Genomic DNA, 16,411 nt, shown 5'->3' on the forward strand with positions numbered 1-16,411 from the left:
CCAGTGTGACACTAAGCCTGTTCTCCCGCCTCACCGATCCTCTCTCAAACTTGTTGCTGTTGTTCTCAGACTTGCTGAGTTTGCGTTCTCCCGTATCACCGAGGTCTCCGAAGATGGTGAGGAACACGTTTGCGTCCGTGCCTGAGCCATAGACATCACCTGTCATGACGGACACCTTGTATGTGTGAGCTGAGGATGAGACGTGCAAGACGACACATGGGTGAAAAAGATGGCATCCATGAGACGCACTGCGTCGACAGTTAAACAGGGTCTACAGTTTTTTTGTATTTAGGTTTTTCTGGCATTCTCTCTTTAGAACGCAAAACGACAGATGACAGAACAAAACAGAGCAGCTTGAAATAGGGACAAATTGCTACCACTTTTAGATGCACCATCAAAGGACCACAATTTTCTGTCATTTTTTTCCTTGCAAGCTTCTTCACTGTTCACCTGCTGCACAGAAAATGTCTTTGCAGACAGCTTAGAGGCCTCTTTCCAGATATATTTTCCTCCTGTAATTGGTTTACATCTAAGACCAGTGTTTACCATGTCCATAAGCCCCAGGAACAATATACTCTCCCAATGTAACAATCAGCTTTAATTGCCAATTTTCAAGACAATGGTGAAATTTTTTAAATCTAATTAGGCAACCATTAATTCTACCATAAATAATAATACAAGCTTCTGGACTGAAGAAAAACAAATGGAAATGATTATGTAAGTGCGGAGTACTTTACTTGTCTTACCCATCAGTTAAGAATGAGTACCCATATGTTTAATTTATGCATAATGCTGTGTTTATCCTTCAAATACAATTTATTCATTCTGAACACTACTAATGGGAACGGCAAGTACGTACTCTCGAGGGCATCTTCCACCTCAGTGACTGTCTGTTTCAGGGTCCCGTCCCTCAGCAGTTTCTCCTGGATGATTTCAGAGGGTACCAGCTCCCTCACCGTCTCCCCGTCGTCCTCCGACTTGGCCAGCCAGCGTTCACATGGGAAGATTACTGTCTCTGAGCCCTTTCAGAAGACAGGCAGAGGAAATGGATTCACTCAGCATGGCTATCCCAGGGACCTTTCAGTAGAGGAGTTGTGTTCCTTTAAGCCTTTCAGCACAGAGTCAATGTAGATATGTTCCTTAATGAAGACCATTCAACAGAGAGGTAGAGGAGATGCTTTCACTGAGGATAACCATCACTAAGACCATTTGATGGAGAATCAGATGACATATGTTTCCTAAAGAAAACCATCTCTGAGCTCTTTGGGTAAAAAGGCAGAGGAAATGTGGTCAGCAAAGACAACCATCACTGAGACCTTTTGGTGGAGAGGTAGAAGAGATGTTTTTATAAAAGACTGTCATGAGACTTTTAGGCAAGGAGACAGAGGAGAAGCACTGTCAAAAGGACCCTTTCTGAGACTTTTTGGGAATGAGGTAGAGGAGATCAGAGAAAACTTTGCTTCAGACTTGACAGAAAAATTGAGGAGATTGAGAACATCTAATATACTTAGCAAGGCAAACTGCAGATGTTTCTATCACAAGATAACACATGAAATGTTTTTCATACTCCCATTCCTCTGTCACTGTGAACAGCTCCTCATTATGGTGGAAAAGGGCACATTTTGACAGTCTTGATGATTCTGTATTATTCATAATTTTCATTTCAATTAGTTGGGCAGATGTGAGAGCACAGCTCTATTACTATTAAGCCTGTAATTCATTGTCTGAAATTATTTATTGGCTTAAAGAACAAGTTTATTTAAAGCTAGACAGTTTTTCTTCTTTTATGCATTTGTGTAGCAGGACAGATCTTCACCTGAACTCTTTAGACATCTGCATGATGTCTGCACAGTCATTATAACTACTGTACCATTAAATTAGTGAGGAAACACCAAGATGCTTTGATACAGTATGCTGATGCCAAAGGTAAAACGAAAAATACCATAAACTACAGAGGTGTCACACATGGATTTGTGGTGTTCATGTTTGTGACTCCCATGTGTGCTAAACTTGACCACCTCAAAGTTTATCAGTCAGGACTATAAAAAACAAACACAAAATAAACAACAATCTTCCTTTTCTGAAAAAAATCCAATGTAGCAATATACAAAACCCTGAAAACAAAGAAATCCATACAGATCAAAAAGATTTTGCAAGTATATCAGATCGCTAAATATAGCCCTCTACACAGTATCTGCCTGTGCTCTATTAACAGGGATTATTACTGGGCCTAGTTGGCATGTCAGCTGCATCATTATACTGTCCTCAACATACAGATCAACTGGGTACAGCTCCCTGGTTGGACCTACAGCTATTACTGTCAAAAAATACCCCAGTATGGACCTTTATGGATTGCAGCATTACTGGGGTGCAATGCCAACTCTAAATCTAGCCTAAATAATGTTGCTTAAGGACCTTGAGCCAGAGGAAATGTTACTGTGAATTCTCTATGTACATGTATAGTATGTATAGAATGAAAAGCATGTGTAGATAGATACCTTTCCTTTTCTGAGGAGCCTTCTGATTTCAACCCTGTCCAAGTGCCAGCCACTATTTATTCCTCTGTTGTCATGGCCAATTCGGATCTTCTCTATAACATCACCAACATCTTCCAGCTGAAGTCAAAACACAACACTAACGCTCGATTCAGCTCTTACTATGCAAATTATGAAGAACTGTGAGACGAACAGTAAAAGATGTAGATACATTGCAATGACTACCTGCATTTAAAAAAATTATTGTCATGTAAATTTCATCTATTATGTAAAATCAATAAATGTCGAGTGTTAATGTTGTTTTTTGAGTTTATCAGTGTTGATTTCACAAGTTGCAGCCTTGTTTCACATCACTATACATGCTACTACAGTAGTTATTTACTTTAAATACAGTACAAGAAAGAACACAAGGCTGTACTGGACTAGTGCTGCTCTCTGTTGGTCAAAAGTAAGAACATAAACACATAACATTTTATGAAGAGCTCAGGGTGTGTGAATTTAGATTTTTACGTTTGTGACTTCCGTATTAAGTACAGATATACAGAATGATGTCACACCTCAACTATGAACATGTCTTCAGCTCCCCTCTCAAAGTACATGCGTCTCTCCCGCTTGTTCACACACAGAGACTTCTGCTGTGTGCAGACCCCATCACGTCCGTAAAGCACAATGAAGACGTCTGCATCTGTCCCCGCTCCAAAAACATCGCTTGTAAATGTAGTGATCTCATAAGGCACAACTGAAACCCAAGAGACAAAATGCGTTTCACTATAACTTTACATTTACATTTCATGTAACAGATACATCTCACTGTAACCCTTTTGCTTTCTATTTTGTTTTGCCCTTCAACCTGTTACACAAAACTCCTACAAAAATTACGCGTTGTTTTGACACAGTTTTTGACTAATTTGAGACTTAAAGCATCACCTGCACAAGCAAGCCTTAGAGAAACACGATTTGCCGTTACATATTTCATTTCATTTGTCACATTCTTATTGGCTCTCTTTCAATTTGTTTAATGAAATACCAGTGTAACTTTTACTGAAAGCGTGTAATCCAGCTAAAAGGGTGGTGTTGCCAGAATCCAGCATTTTCACTTTGGCTTTTCTCAAACTGTCTTGAGACAAGATGATACAACTGCTGGTCTCGGGACCCTGATGGACAGACTTTCTGTAGACTAACACATTGCTTCAGGATCAAAGAGAGAGTAAAGGCCTCACATGGGGTATATAGCTCAGTCTGCAGGTCAGCAGGGTAGAGGTCCCTGACGATGGCTCCATCATCCTCTCCCCTGTCCAGCCAGCGGCCACAGGGAAAGTGAATTTTTTGACCCTGGGACGGTGCATCAATTTCCACCCAGTCCAGAAACCACCCAGCCGAGCCTCCTGGAAAGTGACGGGTTTATGTTTTTAGCTGCAACCTCCTATACATGTCCCCAAACTGACGAATTAGAAAAATTTTAAAATTGCTGAACCATAATTGAACAAAGGTTGCTTTGCTTCATTTTCTGGAAAAAAGATAATTTTTTCTTTGCTTCTGCTTTTACCTGAGTCATCATGTCCTATATGTAGTTTCTTCAACGTGCCAAGGTCTACAGCTTCCACTGTGAACTCGTCAATCATTCCTCGCTCAAACTTGTTTTTGTGTGTCTTAGAAGCTTTGAGGTTTATTAAACCTGCGGAGAAAATAATGTATTAATAATTATAGATACCAAAATAATGTGACAATGGTTGCATATGAAAGATGCATGTAAAGTAATCACAGTACCTGGATCAAGAGGGAATTGCAAATGTTTTCTTATATGATGTCAAAAAACACACTGTTCATATACACTATACAGCTGGCATAAGATCTTCTTCAAAAACATTAATACACTGATTGTTCATTAAATTGTTTCAAGATTTCAACAAAGAGTAGAACTGTCAAATAATAACATTGAAATTGACATTAATTAACACGAACATGAATTAAAAAAAGTTCAGTCCATATAAAATGGTGCTAGGCTGAATTTTTCCTCCATATAGAACATTAAAAACATTACCTGTGTCATCCTTTGTACCGTAAAGTATCGCAAAAACATTGGCATCTGTACCAGCATACTTCTTGTCTCCTGTCTTCACCCTCAGAGTATAGGTAGTAGACATGGCTAAGAAGTAAAAAAGGTAAGTTATAAAGAACATTAATAAATAAAAATGAAATGGGGTATCCAACTAGAGCATGAAACAGGCTTGAAAAATAGAGCAATTTCTATTCTTTAAAACATGTATGTGCAAAAGTTACATGAGCACTACATAATCAAGTAAGTACATGAGTAATCAAAGTACTTCATTCTCCCTGACCAGTTTCCGCTCACCTACCCTTTTGTTCCAACCCCAGCGTTGCTCCTGAGTTATCCTCATCATCATCATCATCCTTCTTCATGAAGGCTTCATCCACTGGCACCAGCTCCCGTGCAATCTGGCCATCATCCTCATCAATGGCCAGCCAACGCTTGCAGGGGAAGTAGTATCTTTGGATAGGGTAGTATTCAAAATTTACTATAGAATCCTACTTTTATGAACTTGGCCTGACTGGTCAAATGTTCAGAAGGCTGAACTTCTGATGAGGTAAAAAAATATTTCGTTTGTGGAGTTGTTATGTTGTCATTTACCAGAACTGGAAAGACAGCGTCATAAAACAATTCAAGTTTTTTCAGGAGTGTGATCAGAACTGCTGCACTGATACAGTTTAGGCAGATCCATCTCACGGAAGGTTTTTATGGTACTCCCCACCAGGGGGTGAGGGTCAGCTTTGTAATCATTTTATCAGGAAATGTGTGAAGAATTCATAGAATATATACATAAAATTTTGCACTTTGCATACATCATACCTTCACTTTTATATAAATAATTTGAAAGTAGTGCCATATTAATTTATTTTGTCAGATTAATTTATTTGGGATGGATGGATTTTCATTTCACATTTCAATTTAGTACAGATGGTCTCCGAGTTACGATGGACCGACTTATGATTTTTCTACTTTATGATGGTTTACTTCGAATTTTGAATTTAGATTTTTTCCCAGACAAGCGATACGCCGTACGATACTCTCTTGTGATGCTGGGCAGCTGGGCAGTGACAGCGATCCACATTTCCCAGTCTGCCACGTGGTCGCTAGTATACAACCAATACTTTAGTGTTCTGTGTCGCCAGCATTTTTTTTTGATAACCCCCTACATCTATGTTGTTTTGTGCATCCATCATGTCTACAAAACATCCATCTGTGTCTCCTGCTACTGGTGAGAAGAAGAAGAAGGCAATTACTCTTCAGGAGAAACTCAAGATAATTGCCCAGCATGAGGGCAATAAGAAGAATAAGAAGCAATGATGTTCGGTAGGTTAGGTGTATTAAATGCATATTTTACTTACGATATTTTCGACTTATGATGGGTTTATTGGAACGTAACCCCATCGTAAATCGGGACCGTCGGTACTCAAGATATCATATAGACATCCAAATGTATGCAGATCTAGTATTGACTGCATTTTGTTGTACACTAGGATTGAAGCGCACTTGAGTTCTGGCCACTCATGTGACTGTGTACCTTACGTGTGTAGACAAGAATGGACTCTACACGTGTGCAACTCACGTGGTATCATCCTTGCTATCTACTATCTCCACTCGGTCCAGGAACCAGCCTGAGTGAGCCTGGGTATTGTCATGGCGAATTCGCAGCTTCTTCAGTGGCCCTAAGTCAATCGCAGTAATGCTGAATGTGTCTTCCTACATAGTACGAGAAATTACACAACGTTAGAGAAGTAGTCAGACTCCAGCACACATAGTATAATCTGATTCCAAAGGTGGACATGTGTCCCTATAGCACATCTGAAGTTTTGTATTTTTCAAAAAAAAAATGAAGTAAAAACAGATCATGTCTTGACAAATGGACTATGAATAAAAACTTGGGGTTTGGATCAATCCTCCTGTTTGTTCTTTATGTTCAGTTGATGCACGTGCAACCCAACAGCTGAAGGTAATGTTGTGATTCCTTCCTTTCATCACAAATATAACTCCATATCTTGAGATGTCCAATAAAGTTGTATATTATTTCTTATGATTATTAGAGATGGCCTTGACACTGTGTGAATCCATGACCCTCGTACCTGCCCCTTCTCAAACTTATTGAGGTGATTGGACTTCTTCAGGTAACGTTCTCCAGTGTCTCCCGTCTCCCCATAAACAGTGATGTAAACATTGGCATCAGTTCCAGCTCCCCACATGGTCCCGGTGAACACATGGACTTCGTACGAGTTCTCTGCAACAGAACACAAGACTCGCTCACGTCAGCTTCATTATCTATTAACTGTGAAATTTCCTCTTTGCCTGAGATTCATTTTTGCCCTGGGTGGCATGGCGGCTTCAGCCAGTGCTTGCTGTATGGCGGGTCTGGGATTTGAGCCCTGCTTGGGGTGCCTTGCGACCGACTGGCGTACCACCCTGGATGTGTCCCCTCCCCTTCGGCCTTGTGCCCTGTGATGCCGGGTTAGGCTCCGGCTTGCTGCGACCCCGCTTGGGACAAGCGGTTGTGGACAATGGATGATGGACAACTTGACAATTATATTTTAATTAATGACATTAAATTTTTTTAGCAACATAATGATTGAGCTATTCTTACATGGGAGCAATACATATCTTATACTTAATCAGCACAGAAAAATGCATGATGTGTCTGTTTAATTTCCTCTACCCTGTTTTTTCTGTGATCATTTATGCAGTAAAATATAACCTCTGTTTCTCTTCAAGTTTATGGTAACAGTCAAAGAGATGGAACTGTTCAGAGGGCCTCTTTCACTTTATCTCGCACTGAAGCAGGCGCACTAATTTCCACTTCTCAGAAAAAGCCAGAAAAAACTCTTTTATGAGCCACACATCCATCAGAGAGGTTTCTTTGTCCCAAGTATTTCCTGCTTGAATTGCTGATTGACAAATACCTAGTGAAAATGTCGCAAGGCATTTAAGGCAAAGAAGTGTTTCAATGGCATGGCTGCTCATTAGCTCTGAAGAAAATATGTTTAATCTCACCTAATTAAGGATTTGGCTTCAAGATAGATGATGCTGACGGATAACCTAAGTGAGCACTGTGTGAATAGTCCCTGTGATAAAAAGGAACCGAGGAGTTCAATTGACAGTTTAATTGAGACGGGATAAACTGGCAGTCTGAGATAGGGAAATGAGGCTGAGTTATGGTTGAGTAGGGCAGGGGGGAATCCATACCCTCCAGGTCTTCCCCGTTCTCTGGAAGTAGCTCCACTACCAGCTCTCCATCCTCCTCATCCCTAGCCAGCCACCGGTGGCAGGAGAAAGAGTACGTCTCCACCACCTGCTGCAGCTCCGGGGGGCCTTCCTCCTCCTCCTCATCCTCATCCTTTTTCTTCTTCTTTTTTTTCTTGTCCTTCTTGTCCTCCTTCTTGACCTCCTTGGGCACTAGGGCCATGGTTAATCGCTTGATGTCCACCGTGTCCAGGAACCAACCATCACCAATGCCAGAGCCATCATGACCGATACGAATCTTGTAGATCTTTCCGACATCCAGGGCTTCAACCTGTATGGGATTAGAAAAGACTCACCATGCCAGTTGAAAAATTTGTACCTGTTTCTATCTCTAGTAATCAAAGACAAAAATGCACAATAAAATTAAATTTCCTTTTCCAAGTGGAGGAAATGAGGTTCTTTGGTAAGTTGGTGGTGCTCACATTTAGTGACAGGGTGCAGAAATCAGAGGTCAGGGAGGCCCTTAGCATAGAATCACTACTGCTCTAGATCAAGAGGAGGCATTTAAATTGATTCAGGCACCAGATCAGAATGTCCTCTGGACAAGTCCTATGGGAAAGCATCTCCCACTGGGTGAAATTCAGGTCTGGCCTGGAAAAATCTGGGTCACCCCAAAAGGATATGGAAATTGTTCATGGAGGTGGAAATTTTCTTGGTCCTGTTTTCCCTGTTGTCACTGTCGCTCACACTAGTACGGACGAACGGATGGTTGGATGGAGGCATGGATGAATTTTCATTTAACTTCTGAATTTATTTAAGTTGAATTGTGTATAAAAAATACACACACACACACACATTTTCAGAACCGCTTGTCCCATACAGGGTCACGGGGAACCGGAGCCTACCCGGCAACACAGGGCGTAAGGCCGGAGGGGGAGGGGACACACCCAGGACGGGACGCCAGTCCGCCGCAAGGCACCCCAAGCGGGACTCGAACCCCAGACCCACCGGAGAACAGGACTGTGGCCCAGCCCACTGCGCCACCGCACCCCTCGTATAAAAAATAATTATATGATTTTTTCATTGTTCAGGCCCAGCAAATAAGGCTGCAGTCTTACAGTGCCTGGATGGTGCAAGAGAACATGGGTTCAATTTCCGCTCAGTCTGTGTGGCATTTAAACGTCTTCCCTGTGTCTGTGTGAGTTTCCTGCCACAGTCCAAAGACATTCAGATCAGGATTAGTGATGCTATATTGCCTGTAGAGTGTAAATGGATGAGTGAGTGTGTGTGTGTGTGTGTGACTACCCTCTGATGGACTGGCATCCCCTCCAGAGTGTACCCCCTCAGCCTTGTAACATGCTCAGGACAAGCGGTAATTGAAATTGGATGGCTGAATGTACGGACATCTCTGCAAATTCATAGTAAATCTGTCCCACTGTGGTAGTTTTTTGGGAGGAAAGAAGCCATGAGTTGTCCTGCATGATGGGAACTAGCAATACGCATACATTCATACATACACACACACACACACACACACACACACACACACACACACACACACACACACGCATAGACACTGTCTGAAACCACTTGTCCCAAGTGGGGTGGCAGTAAACCGAGCCTAAACCAGCAACACAGGGTGCAAGACCGGAGGGGGAGGGGACACACCCAGGACAGGATGCCAGTCCGTCACAAGGCACCCCAAGCAGGACTCAAACCCCAGACCTGCCAGACAGGGGGACCCAGCCAAACCCGCTGCGCCACCGCACCCCCCTCTAGCAGTATATAGTACGTCACATATTTCCTTATGCATGTTTATTTTTTAAAATATACAAAAATATTGCAAAATAATGCATGGTGTAAAAGTTATAAACTGACAAATATAAAATTAATAACCTGTCAATAACCCTCTTCTGATATATTGTTCTATAAAATTAAAAGTTCTACCGCCAATAAATGTTTCCTTCATTCTTCATTAAAATATGCACCAAACACACTGTTTCATCCATTAACAGTCCCATGATTTCAACATAAAACACAGACATATCTGTACAAACCTTGAATATCTCTGTGGTTCCTCTCTCGAAGTTGTTTGACCTACTTTTCAGAGTGATTAATTCAGTTTTTCCTTCATTCCCATATATCTGAATGAAGACGTTGGCATTGGTGCCAGCAGCACGGAGGTCCCCAGTAATAACTGTTATCTCATAATTAATCACTGGAAAAAAGCAAAAGCAAAAAAAAAAAAAACATTTTTTTTTAAAAACACTTTAATCCGATGGAGCTGCCGACAAATGTTGGGACAATTTTAATGATTCTTCTAAAAAGTCATTCATTCAATCTAGAACTTCTTCGGGTTAGATCTTGGGTTTCTCCATGTTAAAAGTAAGACTGCATTGCCCATGTGTTTTGTATTTTTTGTCTTTTGCCCTTTACGTGTGTAATGACTTTTACAGTTTATCCTTTGGTCACCACATACAGTATCTCATGAAAACATTTTAAACAGGAAAGGAAATAACAAAGAGAGGCTCTTTTACATTTTTCAATATCTAAAATCTCGCTTGGGTAGATTTCCACCTCCACGTTCCCATCAGCCTCATCCTTGCAGAGCCAGCGGTGGCTGGGGAACATGTACTGAAGGCCGTGGACAGGAACCGTAATCTGAACACTGTCGAGAAACCATCCAGCCCTCAAGCCCTCATTATTATGCCCGATCTGCAAGCGTATGATCTATTGCGGAGAAAAAATACCATAAAAAGAGCTTACACAGCCAGAAGGTAAGGGTACAGACCTGAAATAACAAGTATTCCCATTAGTGTGATCACCACTACTAAAAATGATCAGATCTTCAGAAGATCCTGTCTGGTGTTACATATGCTTATGTTTATCCACTTTGAAGACACATCAAGCAAGTACCTGCTTAAATAACGTTAAATAATCTATTCTAAGTGCAATATGTGCAAAATGTGTTCAGTTGTGTGGAAAATCGAAAACTTACTGAAAATCACTTACTTTTCCTATATCAAACGTGTCAGTGGTAAAAATGTCAACCCTTCCAGTCTCAAAGTAGTTGCTCAGGTCATTGTCAGAGACCACAAGCCACATCTTGCTTGTGTCACCCTTCTCTCCGTACAGCTTGACAAACACTTTGGAGTCAGAGCTGGCCCCACTGATGCTGCCCGTCTTCACTGCTATGTGGTAGCTGATATCTGCAGGCAGCGATACACAAGATCAATTCCAGCCATGACTCTGACCTTAAATCCATCTTCAAAAACATGGGTCAAGTACTCAATCCTGGTCAGTAGCAGAAACATTAATTTCCTCTGTGGGACCAGTCTGTGTTCAATCAGCTTTTCATTTCATGGAGTTATTACTCAACATCATGGTAAGGCTTGGGAGATATTGCAGTGTGTGATTGTGCCTGTTCAGTGTGTGGGTCTTGTGAGTCTCTGGTGTACCGCAGGTCTGGGCTCACTGTGAAGACGTTGTCCGTCTCCAGATGGCACTAACTCCCGAACAATCTGACCATCGTCCTCGTTTTGGTCAAGCCATCTGGAAATACAGGTTAAGAGTTAAATCTGACTCTCTTTTCAAACATCTGAGCAACTCGATGGTCCTGAGATGAACTGGATTAGAGATGTATATTCACTTAAAATAATTAATTAAGAAGATATCTGCCAAATAAGGTTTTCTTCTCAAAATAAACTGGAAATTAAAGTACAGCTCAACGGGTCGCCATTTCAGTTTAAGGATGGGTTACGGTGGTTTAGTCGTTGTTTGTAATGGGGATACCTTTTCACTAATTAACTGCTTAAGCCTGGATATCAGGATACTGCTTTTAGTGAGAAGTATCAGTCTGTTTTAAGCAGGTTGTCATGATGTGGGAGTAATGCAGGGATTACCTGTAACATGGGAACTCCACTGCTTGTGTCTCAGGCTGCCCTTCTTCTCTCACCACCACCTTGTCTAGGAACCAGCCGCAGCCTCCGCCTCGCCCGTCGTGGCCGATCCGCACCCTGTGCACCTGTCCTAGTGACACTGCCTCGATAAGGAACTCGTCCGCCTGCGAGGGACACCCCGGTGCACAGAGGATGGACAGAAGCTCACAGTTTGCCAGTGCTCCTTAAAAATGATTCTAAGATTTTTGATTTATGTGAGGAGTAGGTGGTTCCCGTCATAGTCATGGGTTCTAATGCCAGTGGAGCCCAGGACTCACATTCCCCTTCTCAAACTTGTTAACGTTGTTCTTGCTGGTGAACATGATGCGCTCTCCAGTGTCCCCCAGGTCCCCGATAAGACAAAGGAAGACACTGGCATCTGTCCCGCTACCGCTGACATTTCCCGTGCAGATGGTGACCCGATACTTTATCACTGCACAATAACAAAATACATATACAATATGTACATGCTATAAACATGCACCAGGTTCCTGAAAGAACTCGATCGGAGCACATAAAATACACTCTATTGAGGTCAAGCAGTCTAGTGCTGCAGTTATAATCAGCTTTCATTACCACCCACTGAATGAATTACTGAATAAATCATAAGATCTAAGATGGAATCCACCTGTAGTCTACTAAGGTAAAGTCACTGCATAGAAAGAGAGAGCTCAAATTTTTCTAGGAAAAAAACTTACAGGTTTACATAAGCTTCAGATTTACAGGTATACTATAAATATGGCTGGAGGCTATCCTTGAAACTTAAGCAATTTGCATAATTTATAAACCAGCTAAATGTCCGTTTCTGCCCTGTCTGAAATGGTCACTGTTAGTAAGAACATCTGATTGCTAACTGCATTTTCCCTGAACACCGCACTGATTAAATAAAGATTTATCTCGATCCTTACATGGCAGGGGCTCTGGGATTATGTCCCCTGTCGCTGGAAGTTCTCGAATGATCTCATTGTCATCTTCATTAATATCCAGCCAGCGGCCACAGGTGAACTTGTACTTCTCCTTTGTCAATGTCTTCATCAGGGTAGCCTTCATCAACATAGCATAAACTTTTGAATCTACACCCCCCAACATAGATCAATATTGATCATGTGGACTATACGTGAATGTCCTGGATTGCTGATAAATGCCTTTATGACAGTGGACGGTACCTTGTCTAAATGCCAGCCAGCAAAAGGGTGTCTCTTTTCATGCCAAATTCGTAACTTCAGCACCTTCCCAAAATCCGGCATTTCGATCTGTAGACATCGCAAATAAACCACTTCCAAGTCCAGCTATACAGAATCTCGTGTTACCCTCAGTATGCAAAATCACAGTGCTTCAACCACCGCTTTCATCCACTCCGTGTCTCCAGCTTACCACAAACTTATCTATTTGGCCCTGCTCAAAGTTGTCTGAGTTGTTGTCAAGCTTTATTTCATCCGATTTCCCCCTCTCTCCATACACCTGCAGGAACACCTGGGCGTCCGTTCCCGCCCCCTTCACATCAGAGGTCCAGATCCACAGAGACCATGGGTATCCTAGAGAGGCACGAAAAGGACAGAATTATGGCCTATTTATTATAGCAACTTTACTGTAACATTTTGACACAATATGGTTAAAATTCAGACAGTGACCCCTTTTACGTTATGGCACTAAAACATCCCACTAATATAGATTTCTTCACTCAGTTCCCCAAAAGAAACATTGATCTAAGCTGGCGTCAGAGAGAATACTATTCAAAGAAAACTGAATTTTTCACAGAAAAGGAAAACCAACTCTTCTGCTTCTTCTGCCGCAGAGAGACCATCTCATAGAGCTCCCTCTCAATCAGTCCATCCCCTTCATTCTCATCCAGCCACTTGCTGCAGGGAAATGTTTGTTCAGTGCCAGTGAAGGGGCAGTATACTATGACCTGGAACACAGTATAATATCTAATGAGCCTCCGACAGCAGTTGTAACCACCCATCTCTATGCTACACCAGAATGTATATAACTGATTAATATTTTCTCTTATTGCACTGTTTCCGTTCGGTGATCTTTTGGTACCATGAATTGTACTAATACTATGATATTAAATGACGGACTGGCGTCCCATCCTGGGTGTGTCCCCTCCCCCTCCAGCCTTACGCCCTGTGTTGCTGGGTTAGGCTCCGGTTCACCGCGATCCCGCTTGGGAAAAGCGGTTTCAGTCAATGTTTGTGTGTGTGTGTGTGTGTGTGCGTGCGAATGATATTAAATTCTGAATTTTGTGGCTTTATCATTGTGATCAAGATACTGCATAATCTAACCATAAATAAAACTTAGATGGCAGCAGGTAGCACAGTAGTTCAGGAAGTGGAGTTCGTGATGACCTGTTGCACCATTTGGACAAAGACTGCTTCTGGAAAAAGACTTTGTTCTGTAAGAATCCAGCTCCACAGATTAGAGGTAGGAAAAGGAGCTGGATGGAAAGGGGCTGCCTTCCCACCTTCTCGCAGTACCATCCAGCACTGACTCCACAGTTGTCATGGCCAATGGTGACACGGCTCAGGGGGCTGAGCAAGGCAGCGACCTCCACATTAAAGATGTCGGTGAGCCCCCGTTCAAATTTCCCCCCCTCCAGGAAGACCTTCCCACTGTTCTTCAGGCCCTTGGTGCCATGCATCAGGATGTGGATTTTGGAATTGGTGCCAGCGCCCCGGATGTCGCCCGTCGTCACCTGGATTTTGTACACGATGCCTGTGGGGATCCGGTTACACATAGTGCTGTCAGATTCTCTTCATGGCTTTACAAGGAGCTCAGATTCAGCCTGACTGCCCTGAATGGCAGTTGGTAGAATAGGACTACGCAGCTCAAACATTAATGCAACTGCAAGGTCGTAAAGGCTGAACTTTAATCAAAACCTCGCACTGAAAGCACTAACAGCCTCCATCTGTATGACACGGTGAGGAGCGTTCAGTTGATTCTTGGGAGAGCGGCATCAAGGGCTGAAATAGTCAACACCTGCACAATGGATCCAAATCAATGTACGGGGATCATTTTTTGATTTAATAGGGATCAAGTTAACTCTCCCTGAAGTGAATAGATTGTAATTTTTATTGTTCATCTGAGCTACAAGCCACATTGAACACCAGCTATGTTTTTCATTGACAAACATAAGTTTATCACTCAGTTCAGGTTGTCACCTCCAGGAACAGGACAGGACAGCAGTTCTTACCTGAAGGCTGACTGCCACCCACCAGAATGTCCCTCTGGATCTTCCCATCATCCTCATCCATGGCAAACCAGCGGTTCACCGGGAACTCGTACATAGCCTTGTTCCCCATGTCTTCAATAATAACCTGGGCAAGGAGCACAGCTGGATACACCTCATGTTGCATTTGTGAACGCTCAGAACCAAAATCCAGCACTAATTACTCAGAGAACAGCACTGTCCGTGGGTTTTGCTGCTGTGTACAAAGTATGCTTTAAATAACCTCTTAATTAAAGGTGTTTTGAATTAAAGTATGTGTAGGTTTTTGCATTTGAACATCAGTCATAAAGTACATTTATTTAGCAGATGCTTTTCTCCAAAGCAACTTCCAATGAACTCTATGTAGTGTTATCAGCCCACACACCTGCTTCTTCACCAAGGTGACTTACACTGGTTAGATACACTATTTACACTGGGTCACTCATCCATACATCAGTGAAACGCACTCATTCACTAGGGGTGAGCCTGAACAGCATGTCTTTGGACTGAGGGAGGAAACCCATGCAAACACGGGGAGAACATGCAAGCTCCACACAGACTGAGGGGGATTGAATCTACATTCTCTCGCACCCCCAGGCACTGTGAGACAGCAGTGATACTCACTGTGCCAGTGTTCCACTCAGTAGATGTAGGATCAGTATATCTATGTGTTATTCTTCCCGATCACATACCTTTGCTCTTTATTAAAGTTTACAATGTTAAACTGCATAACACTAAATGCTGATCTTGGAAGTCATTAATCATCATTAACACATGGCATCTATCAACATCAAGTGCTTCAGTTGTGAAACTGAACCAGTTGAAATGGAATGGAAACAAAGACTTATCTTTAACCATAATAAAGTATCTCTCATCCTTACTTAGAGAGGTGATTTAAATAAACTTAACAAATCTGCTTTTCTGTCTTTGTATATGGCCGTATTTCATATTTTACATGAAAAATGTAAACATTTTGACCTAGCCTGGGAGTGAGTGTCTTGCAGCAATTCCAACAGACTCGGGTAGCAGGGCTGAATATTAAGCAGCTCTTTGCTGTCTTCCTTCAAGGCCAACACTCCCTACTTGCTCCCCCCGAGGCCCACCTCCAGCCCCCACCCAATCTCAGATCACACCAGCTCACTGCTGGAGGACAAGCTCAGCACTGCAAGAGGATAATACAGCGCTGGAATATCACTGCTCAATCAGCTGCCCTTGAGGTGTATGAAACCAGCAGCTGTCTCAGCTATTCATCTATGTCTTTAGGTTACCTTGTTACAAAAAGTTGTGCTCAATGATTAGTCCTAGCCTCCCATGGATGCAAATACCATTGCTATGCTCATGACACCAGCTCTTCTTCTCCTTTCCACCTGGACATTTCCGCACGCATTGCTGCCTACCTGTCGGACATCTCTGCACGGATGTCTGATCACCACCTCCAGCTCAATCTCTCCAAAACAGATTCTTCATCTCCCAGCTGGCCTGTCTCCCTGTAATGATCTATCGATCAAACTGGACAACT

At 42.4% G+C, this 16,411-nt stretch overlaps 1 protein-coding gene across 1 annotated transcript in view; it reads right to left on the bottom strand.

Moving 5' to 3' along the window:
• Nucleotides 1-16,411, bottom strand: part of loxhd1a (lipoxygenase homology PLAT domains 1a) — a 45,861-nt gene that overhangs the window by 18,756 nt on the left and 10,694 nt on the right. Inside the window, exons 9-31 of the mRNA XM_029253074.1 lie at nt 14,878-15,001; nt 14,149-14,399; nt 13,458-13,593; nt 13,059-13,219; nt 12,851-12,937; nt 12,593-12,728; nt 11,963-12,117; nt 11,649-11,809; nt 11,222-11,298; nt 10,759-10,955; nt 10,284-10,476; nt 9,804-9,964; nt 7,750-8,077; nt 6,639-6,790; nt 6,125-6,258; nt 4,853-5,004; nt 4,537-4,641; nt 4,042-4,170; nt 3,716-3,880; nt 3,053-3,234; nt 2,499-2,615; nt 860-1,022; nt 35-189 (exon numbers count right to left, since the gene is read on the bottom strand). Coding sequence (XP_029108907.1) covers nt 35-189; nt 860-1,022; nt 2,499-2,615; nt 3,053-3,234; nt 3,716-3,880; nt 4,042-4,170; nt 4,537-4,641; nt 4,853-5,004; nt 6,125-6,258; nt 6,639-6,790; nt 7,750-8,077; nt 9,804-9,964; nt 10,284-10,476; nt 10,759-10,955; nt 11,222-11,298; nt 11,649-11,809; nt 11,963-12,117; nt 12,593-12,728; nt 12,851-12,937; nt 13,059-13,219; nt 13,458-13,593; nt 14,149-14,399; nt 14,878-15,001 — 3,621 coding nt within the window. The remainder of the gene's footprint in view (nt 1-34; nt 190-859; nt 1,023-2,498; nt 2,616-3,052; nt 3,235-3,715; nt 3,881-4,041; nt 4,171-4,536; nt 4,642-4,852; nt 5,005-6,124; nt 6,259-6,638; nt 6,791-7,749; nt 8,078-9,803; nt 9,965-10,283; nt 10,477-10,758; nt 10,956-11,221; nt 11,299-11,648; nt 11,810-11,962; nt 12,118-12,592; nt 12,729-12,850; nt 12,938-13,058; nt 13,220-13,457; nt 13,594-14,148; nt 14,400-14,877; nt 15,002-16,411) is intronic.

This window comes from Scleropages formosus, chromosome 6, assembly GCF_900964775.1.
Source record: "Scleropages formosus chromosome 6, fSclFor1.1, whole genome shotgun sequence".
NCBI lineage: Eukaryota > Metazoa > Chordata > Actinopteri > Osteoglossiformes > Osteoglossidae > Scleropages > Scleropages formosus.